This window comes from Larimichthys crocea, chromosome XII, assembly GCF_000972845.2.
Source record: "Larimichthys crocea isolate SSNF chromosome XII, L_crocea_2.0, whole genome shotgun sequence".
NCBI classification, from domain to species: domain Eukaryota; kingdom Metazoa; phylum Chordata; class Actinopteri; family Sciaenidae; genus Larimichthys; species Larimichthys crocea.
In genome coordinates, this window is record NC_040022.1 from 21,082,317 (window position 1) to 21,097,125 (window position 14,809).

General features: G+C 40.8%; 1 protein-coding gene across 1 annotated transcript; it reads left to right on the plus strand.

The window, feature by feature from the left end:
• Positions 1-955: 955 nt before the first annotated feature.
• sgsm3 (small G protein signaling modulator 3) lies at positions 956-14,763 on the plus strand. The gene is made up of 21 exons (XM_010737814.3): positions 956-1,122; positions 5,260-5,349; positions 5,621-5,706; positions 5,974-6,037; positions 6,574-6,785; positions 6,925-7,032; positions 7,243-7,386; positions 7,531-7,726; positions 7,927-8,072; positions 8,297-8,530; positions 8,652-8,834; positions 9,145-9,300; positions 9,408-9,462; positions 9,552-9,601; positions 9,793-9,945; positions 10,032-10,102; positions 11,839-11,887; positions 11,975-12,060; positions 12,142-12,264; positions 12,474-12,534; positions 13,225-14,763. Exons 2-21 carry the CDS (start codon positions 5,343-5,345, stop codon positions 13,306-13,308), a joined length of 2,268 nt encoding a protein of 755 aa, XP_010736116.3. The 5' UTR covers positions 956-1,122; positions 5,260-5,342; the 3' UTR covers positions 13,309-14,763.
• Positions 14,764-14,809: the final 46 nt, after the last annotated feature.

Here is a 14,809-nt window from a genome sequence, read left to right on the forward strand (position 1 = left end):
AGAGAGAGGCTGAGAGATTTACATTTTAATGGATTACTGGCACCTCAGTCAGGAGGCTCTGCAACATGATTTTTATATACCCAAACTCACAGACACACAATCACAATCACAAGAAATTAAAACGCTCTCTCTCACTGTGCAAAATTTTCAGCCCTGGCATCGAAGCACCAGCTCCTGTCACACATGAATTATCTTGTTTTTCTGGATGATCATTTGGTTCTGATGCCCATTTAGTGTGACATCCACTAACTAAAGTGGCTAACAGGGAACTGTCCCCCGAGGCTTATTTATTCTGCAGGATCTCAGGTCTGTGTTTTTGGGTTGGTGAGTGGGTTGGCGGATATGTGGAGGATGAATACTTGTGGCTGTAAAAAAAAAAAAAAAGGGAACATACAGCAGGTCTTACTTTTAATGGTTGAGCTATAATGAATGTGCCATTTTTATTATTTTTTTTATTTTTTAACTCATTGCACTAGAGACATCTTGTGGAGCAATGGTGTAACAGCATAATGCTTTCACCATGAACCACCAGTGGAAATTCAGTGATAAATCTCACAATAGTGACAACACTGGGCCACAAACTAACTCTTACACTGGTGTCATTAATTTATTTTTTATGTCATATAATAATCATATCATTATTAGAGCATGTGCCCTTTAAGTACAATGTTTCAGTCTTAAATCATAAAACATAAAGCTCATACTTTTCTCTTCATGCTACTTCACTGGAAAAAGCACAACTTGCTCTTGTGGAGTCGTGACTGGCTGGTGTTTGTGCTGAAATGAATGAAGGAAAAAGGAAAAAAAGAGAAAACTCATGAATGAATGGAACAAACAAGCGTCGTGTGCCTACGTCATCTATCCCCCTCTCTCTGGCGGAAGGATATCTCTCAGTGAGGAGTGTAGTTCCGGGATCTGGGACTACTTCTCGTAGATTGGGAATTTGAAAGCCCTTTAAAAAAAAAAAAAAAAAGGTGTAAGGATACATGGGAGTTACGCGTCGCTTTAGCAGGTGCATAACACGGGGAAATTGACAAATACGACGCGAAAGATGACATAGCATGTGGCGTGTTCACCGTTTTCCCAAACGACAGGAGCTACGAAGCACAGCCTTATGTCACGGTAAGATTAAAGCAGGATGCGTCCGCCGCTGTTTGTTAGCGGAAGGTAGCATGTGCGGCTAACAGCTGACAACTCGTGAATGTGTTACCCGGGTCTGTCAGACAGATGTTTGCACTTTTATCAGCTCGTACGCACCCATTGTTGATGCACTACACACGTCGGGTGTGGTAACGCTGTAAAATAAATGTAAGTGTAAGCGTAAGTCATTGAAAATGAAGTATTAATGATTTTTCTGCTCTTTTGACTGGAGCTGACGTCAGCTGGGGGGTTTGACGTAATGCTAATGTGCCTAATATTGAATCGTGCACACACTTTAAATGATATTTGCTTTATGAACGAGGCCTGTCAGCATATCATCTCACTGGGACTCCTCCATAGCGGTTCAATTCTGCATTGTGTGTATGTGTGTAAAAACTATAATTATTTAAAATGCAATGCTGTGTTGTCATGCCAAATCTATATTCTATATATTTGTTGTTAAGCTTTCAATTATAATAACTATAAAGCTGATTTCCCCCCTGCAGAATGCTGTTCCTGGTGAATCTGGAGGGGTTTTCCAGTATCTTGAGGAAGTGACATTCCTGTTCAAAACAGTGGCACTTCCCTCTCACGGTGTGTGTGTGCATATGTATATATATTATTATATATATATATATATATATATTATATATATATATATTACACTTTATGTATCCCAAGCTGGGAAATTAAAAATAGTCAGCAGCAGCATTACACAAAGTGACAAGTGACAACATAAGAAATAAAAATATACTATAAAGCAAACTATACATAATAAAATATCAAAAAAGCAATAGTAAATACGATAATATAAAATATATTGTACAGAATAAAATATATTGTACAGTACCAAATGGATAGATATGATGCGTGTGTGTGTGTGTGTGTGAAACATAAGGAAATGGAAAGACACCAGTCTTCCAAAAGAGTGAATGAAGGACTTGTCTATCATTATTCAACCATTATTCTAAGGGGGCATGAGGCGACGGTTGTCTGACATACATGGCTGTGTAGGTGGGTGTGTTCACAAGACGAGAGCATGAGTCACTATTGTTGTGGTTGCCGTGAGGAACAACTGGAGGACGTGTTAGGGAGGCGGGTGTGGGGAGATAACGGTGTCTGTGTAGGGCCAGCCAACACAAACTGAATTATCAAGGTAACGAATAAGAGATTTCTCCACAGTTAAGTTAAGACGATGGGTTTTGCCATGCGTACACACACACACACACACACTCCCCCTCCTCTATCTGTGCAGCAGGATGTCACTCTTTGTTTTACTCGCAGAAGGGTGTTGACCCATGTGTGCAAACACAGGTGAGCGCGGCCACACCTCAGTAATGGATCTTCTTGTGTTCGGAGTAAAAGAAGTCCTATCAAGCCGAAAAAACAAATACGATTTGGTTTCTTTGTGGTATTTCATCCTTGGTAGTGCATGACTTTAACAAGATTATATGCTCAGATAATGTACTTTTATACAATTTATGACACTGATGAATGGAGTTAGAGTTTTCAATAGGTTTTTCCAATAGACAGGTTTCTACTGTAACCCCTGATTCAGTTTTATTTAGTGCCAGTGGCGGCTGTTTGACTTTTCCCTGCTGTTTTTAAATGTCATGCATCAGTTCTGTATCTATATTAAGATTGAGGACAATGTATACTGTGAGATATCTCAGATTTTGCCGTCTAAACTGTGGCTGCTCTCCCTTCAGTATCTCTGCTCGTGCTTGGCGCATGTAGGGAATGTTGTAAATCAATGGCTAGGACTGCTTTATGGCTTTGAGTAAATGTGTTGATGTACAGATTGTCCTGATAGGGGAGTTTATTTATGTACATACGTGTAGAAAAACGCACCCATATATATTCCTCTTGACCTGAGCTGAACTGATACTGGCGCTCTATGGTAAATATTTATTACTTTTCAGAAACATTATACACAAACCTGGTATACTGAGAAAGTTTAATTTACAGTTGAACAATTTGGTAAAAATTGAAATGGTAAATAATGTAATATTTAAATTATATAATAAATATAATTACACAAAAAAAACATGTCTGTCTTGTACCATATCACTAACATATACCAAATATGATATATCTGTGGTACGCAGTGTCTGCTGATAATGGTCGATGGCGTCTGTACCTGACAGAATGTCAAGTTGTTGATGGATGATATTCACCTACTTTACTTTAACCAACAGTAACAGCTGATACCCACTAACTACTTTCCAACCAAACAACCATTCCTTTAAAGTCTAACTTTTACGTCCTTCTGCAGCAGAATTTTGCAATTGGATTGTCAATAAATGCAACAGTTTGCAAGAAGGCTTCAGTCGTGTTGGTTTTCTTGGCAGGTGATTAAATTGTCAGTGTTCTTGTAAGGGAGAAGCTCAAAAATCCCAGTGCTCCCATGAGCTACACACACACACACACTAGCTTGAAAGTACTTGGCCATCCTCCAAACCTCAAATTGATTTCTCATCTCTCTTAAGTCCTAAATCCCTCTTCAGAATCCGCAAGCCTGCTGCTGGAATGAATCATTTTGGCAGGGTGTTGGTATGCTGGAAAGCTTCTTTTGCAGGTTATGGTTGTTGTACTATTTTGTGTCCGTCTGTGTGTGTGTTTGTAAGTGGTTCATCAGTGCTTACAAGCCAAATAGTGTCCTGGCTCAGGATAGTTTTAGTATGAAGATCAAAGCGTTTCATGATGTTCTAAACAACCAAACTCCTCCCCTCCTAATTGATGAAGAACCGTTGGATCATATTCAGATAATTGGTAATGATTTCCCATAATCAGGGGGTTGTTCATTGTTTTGTGTTTTTTGGACAGCAGCACATTTGTTGTGGGTATTTTGGATCTGCGTTCTTTGGCTCTGACTTGCTTTAACACATGTTCAAGCAGCAGCACATGTTAAATAATGCTACACTTTTATTAAATTAAACGGCCATTCAGGATAACAGCCTATAAGCCAACAGACTGAGCTGAAATTATGCAAATAAAAAAATACAAAAGTACTTTCATTTTTAATAACATTTTATAAAACTCTGTAGGTGCCATATCAGCTGAACTTTTGCAGATAGATGAATACAGAAGGAAGATGGTATAAACCAGTTGGGGTGCTTTTTTTTTTCAGTCATTCATTTCAGGCATTCTACAAGTATTGGATTACTGGTGCACATGAGATAGTGCTTTTATATGTTGCATAACCAGAACTAAAGTTGCCACGGTCCTGGATGGCTGTTGCCACCATGATAAAAAATTACTGTGATTGGTTCCAAAGTGGTGTAATTGGTTTCATTTATTTTCATTAATTCTGTATGGTCATTTCAAGAAGTCATTGGAATTGCACAGAGACACTTTTTCATTGGGTTTGAACACAATAAAAATATACTAACACTAGAAGCATGCTAATATAGTACAAAAGCACTCCAAATAGTCCAAATAACAGTGTAGAAGAACATTAATTTATTTCCTGTTGGGTTTATTGTAATGTTTAGTTGAATTCCTGCCATGTTGAATGAGATGAAAACTTAAAGAAAAGAAAAGAAAGAAGTAAATTGAATTAATGAAAAAAGTAAATAATGAAGAAACTGTGATGAATTTCTACTTGAATGTTCTCATAAATGTTAAAATAAATTCTGCCCCAGGACCTGTACTGTTAAAATAGAGCCTGCACACACACACAAGATTAAATGATGTAATTAGCCTGTGGTAAGTACAGCAGTCATGTGTCATGAGAAGACAATGAGCCTCTTTCTCTCTGTCAGTATCTCTTCCTTTCTCACTTACTGTATTCGTGTGACACTTCCTTTACTAATGCTTAAAAAAGGAACGGTGCTTGTTAGAGGATTGTTGGATTATATTTCTTCGTTGTTACGGTACCTGCATCATTTTACTTGCAACAATGGTTTACAACAAGGAGGCCTATTTAGAGAAGGTACACTGTAATAATTTGAAGTTGATGGTATCAAAAGTAGATGAGGCACAAAATAATGGTCTTAATTACGCATCTTAACCACTTTAGGGTGCGGCATCTTCCTCTAGGACATTTCTTCTTGCCGTTAGAAGATGCTGGAATTGAACCACCAACCATTTATCTTCCTCTGTTTGTCCTTCCTGCAGAGCGGGTACGATCTGCTGATCTCCTTTTTCCAGAGTGACTGCTGTATTTGTATGTAGAAGTCTTTCACTCTACCGTCAACAAAATGTCAGGTATGGATTTGATTTTCAACATAAATGTGAATAGCTCTCCTTTTTAAATAGAGGTCCTATTCATGTCTACAAATACTGACATTGGATTGATGAAACAAGTATAACTAAAATATTTGATTAAATGTCATCACTTTGGATCTGTTATATGAAAATATCTAATTTGTGATTTCTACTTTATTCTGGAAATTCCCTTTTTATATTGTATAGTATGTATCATGTTTTATGTTAAAGTACCAGTTTTTTTCAGTATATGAATCTGTCTTTGTTTTAGGTACCTACACACCAGCCCCTGGTGGGCCTTTCTCTGCTCTCACCCCAAGCATGTGGCCCCAGGACATCTTGGCCAAGTACCATCAAGTGAGCATGTGACTTCATACATTGTTTATGTGAAAGTGTGGAGAAACGGGGAAAGAATATAAATCATGTCAAATCTAAATAACCAAAAAAAAAACACAGAAACAAAGATAAGAAACTATGTCACATACCAAACAACATTTTGTCCTCATGTAACACTGACATCTGATTTGTTAACTTAAGTAAAAAATGCTCAGAAAAGCTACTGTGGCTGTGTTTAACTGGCTCTTTCAGTCTCCTGCCATTGAAATGCATTTTATTTATTTTCAGAAAGACTCCTCAGAACAGCCTGAAGTCCAGTATGATGAGTTTGGCTTTAGAGTGGACACTGAAGGTAATGTCTTCACTTACATGGACCCACACACCCACACACACATTTCTTCTGTCCTCACTCCATTTTTCTCAAACTTCATATCTGGGCATAGTGACTACATTATGTGCACAATTGAGTTATGACCGCGACTAACTGAGTTGCTCTTTCATTATTTGTCTTGTCTTTTCTTGCTGATCGGTACCAGTATCCAATAATGCTGTTTTCCAGCAGCAGTATATTTTCTGTTTTCAGCTCATTTTTGGCAGGTTTATTGTTGTTCAACTTCTAGTAGTACAGTGCATGTCTCCCATAAAGGAGTTCTATTTTTGGTTTTGTTATTTAAACACTTATCTCTTATCCAAATGCTTGTCGACTTTCTCTCCTCACGTACTCGCTCCCTTTTTTTTTCTTCACTTCCCGTTCTGTCCATATCTTGCCTGATTACAGTACTATTGTTTTCTAGTATCCGAGCCACCTCATGTGAAGAAGTGTCTTTTTTTGGCTACAAAGAACACTAGCACCATTAACACCTGATATATTACACTCTCCTCGCTCAGATGGTGGGAAGACCAGGTCCTGGCTGGGCACTGAAGGCTCACCCCAGCGTGAAGACCCCCAGCAGCGATTGCGCTGGCAAGCCCACCTGGAGTTCACCCACAACCACACAGTGGGTGACCTAACCTGGGAGCTCATTGATTCCGTCCTTCCACGCTCGGAGCGTCTGCGTTCCCTGGTGCTAGGTGGCATACCTCACAGCATGAGGCCACAGGTAAGTGGACCCGGAGAACTGTGTGTATCAGTTCAATTCACACTAGAGTGCCACAGTTGCCTTTGACTATTTGCTTGTATTAGTTCTCTCCAAAGTCACAAAACAAGCTGCAGTGCTTTAAAGATGTTTTGTCTGTTAGCTTTGGATGCGTCTGTCTGGAGCACTGCAGAAGAAGAGGACCTCTGAGATCACTTACAGAGAAATCATTAAGAACAGTTCCAATGATGACACAAGTACAGCTAAACAGGTAAAATCCTTTTTTACTGTAAACAAACACAATCCAATTGCAGTCACCATATCATATACCATATCTTCATATATTAAACCCTTTTGCTTTGAATCTGTATATTCCTCACAGCCCTAAAACACACGAATGAAGACTTTCCTAAATTTCTCCAACCTCCCCTGCTGTTCTTAGTAATCATAGTGTGATGTGTTGTTCACCTCTGTCCCTCAGATAGAGAAGGACTTGTTACGGACTATGCCAACCAACGCGTGTTTCAGTAGTCTGACCAGTGTCGGTGTGCCGAGGCTGAGACGGATACTGAGGGGCCTGGCCTGGCTCTACCCAGACATTGGGTACTGTCAGGGCACTGGCATGGTGAGAACATATGCGAACACCACAAACAACTACATGACATCAGCCAGCAGAATCTACACACATAAATGCGCACACACTTGTAGCACCTTTCCCTGCTTCTTTTACATTGTCTTTTCCCCACACCCGTGTCTTCATTCCCCTCAGGTGGTTTCCTGTCTGCTGCTCTTTCTTGAGGAGGAGGATGTGCTATGGATGATGTGCGCCCTGATTGAAGACCTCCTTCCTCCTTCGTACTTCTCCTCCACTCTGCTGGGTGTCCAAACAGACCAGAGGGTTCTCCGTCAGCTCATTGTTCAGTACCTGCCAGCTCTTGACCGATTACTGCAGGAGCATGACATAGGTAAGGGTGAGAGAGTGGTGCTTGGAGTCAAAGAAAGCAACATGAGCGTTTGATGAACGAGGTTTTCTACCGAGTTTCAACCTGCCACGCATTTAGCAAAAACTATAAGAAATGTTAGAAACAAACATTTACATATGCTGAATCAATTTTTGTCGAATGAGTATAAACTGTATGTACCCCCCTCCTTTTAATGCATCCAGAGTTATCGCTGATCACCCTGCATTGGTTCCTGACATCGTTTGCCAGTGTTGTGGACATCCGTCTGCTCCTGAGGATCTGGGACCTGCTCTTCTACCAGGGCTCATTAGTTCTCTTCCAGGTCACACTGGGCATGCTCAAGATCAAGGTACTTCCACTACTACTCAGAGTCTTGACTCTGTGATATTATTTATTTTGTGCTCAGATGCTGTAATTATTGTATTCACACTCTGTCCAGTTACCTATTGAGAAGAAAGCAATTAATACCAACAGACCACTTTTATCACCTTACACCAACTATTCACTGGCTACTCCTGCTTGTATTAGTTTTTCAGTCTTTTTATTGTTATATGATTTGCTTCCCGACCCCAGGAGGAGGAGCTCGTATCATCAGAGAACTCTGCGTCTATTTTTAATACTCTGTCGGACCTGCCAAGCCAGCTGAGAGATGGGCCTGCAGTTCTTGGAGAGGCTATGAGGCTAGCAGGGGCGCTTTCCCAGGAAACACTGGAAGCCCACAGACACAAGCACCTAGCCTACATCCTAAATGAACAGACGCAGCTCAACAATGGCAACAACGCAACCCTCAACACCAATCTCAACAAGGTCAGTCGCTGTTCTCTTTGAAAAGTTAGTTTGCGTGTCCATTCTTCCTATGTTTTCTTTTTTTTTTCTTTTAATTCAAAAATTGGATAAAAGTAAATTATTTTGCATTGTGCATGTTCAGGTGGTGAGGAGACAGTCCCTGCGTAGGAAGTCCACTTTGAGCTCTCTGCTGTTTGGGGAAGATGAGGCAGATGCCTTGAAATCCAAGAACATTAAGCAGACAGAGCTGGTGGCAGCTTTGAGAGAGGCCATAGCCCGCACCGCAGATCACTTCCACTGTCTGGACCCACGTCACTCCAGTACTGTGAGTTCACGCCAGAGAATATCTCATTTTGGATGGACAACACCTATAGGTTTATGAAGAAGTTTATGTGTGGAAGAGGAATAGGAAGAGTGTGATTTATTTGTTTGTTTATTTATTTGTTGTGGACTAAGAATCAACCAAAACAAGAGAAGCATTAAAAGAGGCATCCCTTTTTTTGCTGGCATGTCAGACTAAATTGTTTAGACCTAAATTTAATACTGTAGTACCATCAAATAGCAGTATTCATTATAAATACCACTATTCACATTGACTGCATTTTGTCCTGACTTATTCTATCTTGTCTCTGTAGGACCTGACTCCTGACTACTCCATGGAGAGCCACCAGCGAGATCACGAAAACTTTCTTGTGGTGTCTCGTAACCGACGGAGACGGGCAAAGGCTTTGCTGGACTTTGAGCGACATGATGACGACGAACTGGGCTTCAGGAAGAATGACATCATCACCGTGAGTAAAGAAACAAAACACTGATTCTTATTCCTTCCAAGCATCTACACGCACTCTACTTACCTCTAAATGTTATCCCTCTATATTTCTTTTTTCTTTTTTTAAAGATCATCTCACAGAAAGATGAACACTGTTGGGTTGGAGAGCTCAATGGCCTTAGAGGTGTGTACTCTTCTCATGTATCTGCACCCACTGTTGACATCTGGATACCTGATTTCTCTTAACATAAATTATGTGGCTCTCTGTGACAGGTTGGTTTCCAGCAAAGTTTGTGGAGATCCTAGATGAAAGAAGCAAAGAGGTATGGAAGCAGTTCATTATCAGCTTAATAAGGCATACGTGTCTCTATGCTGACTTTAATTTGCCCAGCAGATGTTCCCCTAGAATATTCAATCCATGCAATATTAATCAGTTTTTATCTTTGTTTCCTGGTCCTGATTATTAATGCACAGTAACCTAAACAGTGATTGGTGCTCTTGTGTCTGTGCCCAGTATTCATTAGCAGGAGATGACTCTGTGACGGAGGCAGTGACTGACCTGGCCAGGGGCACGCTGTGTCCTGCCCTAAAGGCCATATTTCAACACGGTCTCAAGAAACCATCTATACTGGGAGGGCCTTGTCACCCTTGGTTGTTCATAGAAGAGGTAATTCCAGATGGCACCATATTGCACACTGCTGTTCAAATCCACCATAAGATTGAATCATTCTTTGTCTTCTGGTTTTCTCCCAGGCTGCCAGTAGAGAGGTAGAGAGGGACTTCAACTCTGTCTACTCCAGACTGGTGCTGTGTAAAACCTACAGGTAAAAACAGTGTCCTTGTGTTTTCAGTTGATTTGTCAAACTCTCGAATTACATGAATATTTAACATGGGTGTGGTGGATTGTAATCTGTTGGAGCAAAGATAGATAGATAGATAAATAAATAAATAAATAAAGGGATTAGGGTGTGTGCTGAGGGAGTGTGGATCCCCAAAGAGGAGAACTCGAAAAACATCAACCCGTTTCGGACTATCTCACTACTGAGTGTTGAAGGGAAGGTGTTTTTCAGCATTGTCTCACGAAAACTGACAGAGTTTCTCCTCAAGAACAACTACATCGACCCCTCAGTACAGAAGGGAGGGATTCCCAGAACTCCCGGCTGCTTGGAAACACACTGGTGTAGTTACACAGCTCATCAGAGAGGCCCATGAAAACAGAGGTGTCATAGTTGTCTTGTGGTTGGACCTGGCCAACGCCTATGGGTTCATACCACATAAACTGGTCGGGCTTGCGCTACATCTCTATCATGTTCCCAGTAAGATCAAGGACCTGATCCCGGATTACTACAATAATTTCAGGATGAGGGTCTCTTCTGGGTCAGAAACATCAGACTGGCATCACATTGGGAAAGGAATAATAACGGGCTGGCTGTACCATCTCTGTTATTCTTTTCGCCCTTGCCATAAACATGGTCAAGTCAGCCGAAGTGGAATGTAGAGGGCCCCTAAACAAGTCAGGTGTACGACAGCCCCCTGTAAGAGCCTATATGGATGATCTTACCATCACAACAACATTGGTGAATCCTACAAGGACTCGAGAGACTCATCACCTGGGCAAGGATGAGTTTTAAGCCCTCCAAGTCAAGGTCCATGGCACTGAAGAAGGAGAAAGTGATTGACAAGTTCCGTTTTCCATCTCAGGAACTGTCATTCCAACCATCGCGGAGCAACCTGTCAAGTGTTTGGGGAAGCTCTTTGACTCCAGCCTGAAAGACTCTGACGCCATCCAGAAGTCCAACAAAGAGCTTGAAACTTGGCTCACCAAGACTGACAAGTCCGGTCTGCCTGGCAGATTTAAAGCCTGGATCTACCAGCATTTCATCCTGCCCGAGTCCTGTGGCCCCTGCTGGTCTATGCAGTCCAAATGTCAACAGTTGAGTCCCTAGAAAGGACGATCAGTGGCTTTCTTTGGAAGTTGCTGGGCAGCTGCAGGATGTTACTGGCCTCACTGAAGAATTTATGGTGGTACGCACCAGAGAAGCCCTACAGTACAGGGATTCCAGGGACTGCAAGGTGTCATCAGCCGGCATTGAGGTGAGGACAGGAAGGAAGTGGAAGGCTGGGAAAGCACTGGAGGCAGCAGAGTCACGTCTGAGACAAAAGGCTCTGGTGGGCACTTTGGCGACCAGCATAGCAGACTTGGGCTACTTCCCGAAGACCTTGGTCAGCCAGGCCCGCGGCAAGGAAAGACACCATCTTCTCCAGGAAGAGTGAGTGAGCAGGGCAGTGGGACTCCGGCAGCAGGGAGCGTGGACAAGGTGGGAGAGTGCATCACCTGGACAAACATCTTGCAGGCAGACTTCTTTGTACAAGCTGTCTACGATGCCCTGCCAAGTCCAGTGAACCTCCTTGTCTGGGGGAAGAGTGAGACACCTTGACTCAGTTAGAACCTAAATGTTTAAGTTTGAGGTGTGTGTTGGCAGGTGACAAAGAAAATCCACTTACAATGTGTGTGCAAGAATTCTAAGGTAATGACTCATTCTCTTCTGGTCTTCACCAGGTTAGATGAAGATGGGAAAGTACTAACACCAGAGGAGTTGCTATACAGAGTAAGTAAGCATTTAAGTAATGACGGAATGAATGAAGAATGAATGTTAGTAGAAAGTGCATGAGCGCCCTCTGTCTGCTTTTCCCAGGCGGTGCAGTCAGTCAACATGAGCCACGACACGGCACATGCTCAGATGGACATCAAGTTTAGGTCTCTCGTCTGCGTTGGTCTTAAGTGAGTTTTTAAGATTAATTTGAAATTGAAATAATCAGAGTCACTCTTTGTGGTTACTTAACATGTGTCTACCCCCACCAGTGAGCAGGTGCTGCACCTATGGTTGGAGGTGTTGTGCTCCAGCATGGCTGCTGTAGAAAAATGGTATCACCCATGGTCATTCCTTCGCAGTCCAGGGTGGGTGCAGATCAAGTGTGAACTCAGGTAAAAAACAACAACAAAAAAAACACTTAACTGGTTACTGTTAATGGTTAAATAGGATAAACTGCTATATTCCTGAGTCTAGCTTTACTATACTGTATTTTATCCACCCAGTATCTTCCACATTTACTGTACATAGGGCACAGTAGTTTAAGAATGTCAATTAAAAATAAATAAATATTAAATGACAGAGTCTACTGCTTTCTCCTCAGGGTCCTGTCAAAGTTTGCCTTCAGCCTCTCCCAAGATTGTGAGCTCCCTGACAAGAAAGAGGTGAGCCAAAGAGATTACCACAGCAGTCCCATACAGAGCAAGTCTATTATATATAGAAGTCTTACTGTTCAAAGACAACAATGAGTATTTAGGGGGTAAAACTTTATGACTTCATACTGTTTCAGAAATCCGCTATTCTGAAAGCAGAAGCTATGGATGTGCTGACTCAGCATCACCTCTTTAGTTGGGATCTCTAGGTACCGGTAACTTGTCACGTATCAGGCTGTAGATGATTTAGTATAGTCATTAGTTATTAGTTTACTTCTCTGATGATTTAAAATTTGTATCTTATCACAAATCAACTCTCTCTCTCTATTTGTCTTCTTCACCCAAACTTGCTTACCTTGTTTATATTTGATCATTTGAAAGTGAGGTAAATTATCATAGCATTGCCTTGCTTTGAGTTGCTCATGACCATTCAGTGCTTTTGACTTCCTTTTAAGCCTGTTTATCACCATTTATCAGCCCTTCAGTAGATGCAGTAGTCCGTATGACTGTAGTCTGTTTGTAATCCTCTGGCCAGACAGTCACGTCAGTTTTTTTGTTTGTTTTTGCATAGGCTGTCACAAAATGCTATATTCAAAATCGCTGATTGGTGTATGGTCAGATATCTAATATAATGGAACTACCCTTTCTGGTGTAGTATTGATATAATCTTTAGGTTTTCTACATTTCTTTTTTTTTTCCCAGGAGAAGGAGCAGAGACCGCTGAAAGAGGGAGTGCAGGATATGTTGGTGAAACATCACCTCTTCAGCTGGGACATTGATGGCTAAACACATAGTGGAAAAAAAACGACTGAATCCTTTCCTGTCCTGCGTGTCTGTGTATATTTGATGTCTCTCCCCCTGTTTCTTACTGACTTGTCATTACTTGTCATTCATAAATCTAGACACAGCTGTCTGCTACAGTGACTACTTTACAGAGCCCTATCTGTGTCATCACCTTTCAGCATCATACAATGGTAACTAATTACTGAGACTCTTGTGTCATCATAAAGGTCAGCCATTTTGTATGTGCTGAAACATTTATTTAAGGAATATTTGGGGTTTTTCCTGAAGTGGGGTTGTATGAGGTGTATGCATAGTCAGTGTGTTACCTATACTCGCTGTAGTGTTCACTTAAACAGATATGTTTATTCTTTCAGGCCTTTTGATTTTATGTGGCTAAAATCATTTTTTCTGCTGCCCCGGTGCACAGCAGGGCTTTACTCTACTTCCATCTGTAATTCTGTCTCCTTCTCCAAACTGTGAGTGGGCTGACTGCTGTCTACTAAAGGTAACACACTGACTAAGCAGTGGTGCATACTTTATTTTAATTCAGATCCAGTGTAGGAGGTTACACTACACGATGAAAACGATATATACAAGTAAAACCCTCCTGCGGTTGAACAGTCTTTACCTGTGTCCTGACGATGAGTAGCTTTTTGTAGCTGAGTACGTTTTTTTTGTGCGGAAGTGAGAACTACAGTCTGTTCTCTCACTTTGTTTGAGTGTCTGTAAAATACAGCAGCACGTTGTAACTACGTCAAATACTGGACATTTTTTTTTAATGTGGTTCTGAATTCCACATCACCCTGTAAATTCCCGAATATCAATAAGACCAAAACAGAACATTCCTAAACATGGAGCTGTAAAGTTACAAATTATTTTTGAGAGGAATGCTACTTACCTCAATATCATGGATTCCACAAAATATTTCATTAAATACTAATGTTGCACATGCCAAGTGAAGCCTTTTCAAATTGTAATACAAGATCATGGGTATGTGTGCTACCTTTAATAGTGGTAGTGAACAGTCTGCACGTGTATGACAAAATGTAAATGGAGCAGATAAATACTTTTTGTGTTACAATCTACAGTAAATAAATGTTACATATCATTTGTAATGTTTTTTGTATATAAAGTAAAAACAACTGTCACTTGTGACTAAATGTTTAAGCATAGAACTTTATCATTCTGATTTCTGAACTGGCCTTTGGTTCTGACTTAAACCTGCATATACTGTTAGAAAACTGGGAAATCTCTCTTTATTTCTCTAAGTTTATGTTTCAATATTACATTTTCAGCAGGGAGGTTTTTGGAACCTCTGTTCATGTAAAGATTTTGTTGTTCTTGTTATTCCTGCTAAGATAATTACATCTTGCAGGTGTGGAGTTTGAAATCGTCATGTAATTTTTAATTTAGAAGTTTTTGGACTTCTCTTGGTAACCATAACATTCCCATGTGCAGTAAACACAATCAACTTTATTTTATGATTGCAGCTATCATAGCCAGT

Coding starts and splice junctions, on each gene's coding strand:
- sgsm3 (XM_010737814.3), top strand. Junction 7,387..7,530: donor ACTGTCAGGGCACTGGCATG/GTGAGAACATAT, acceptor CATTCCCCTCAG/GTGGTTTCCTGTCTGCTGCT. Junction 9,602..9,792: donor TAGATGAAAGAAGCAAAGAG/GTATGGAAGCAG, acceptor GTCTGTGCCCAG/TATTCATTAGCAGGAGATGA.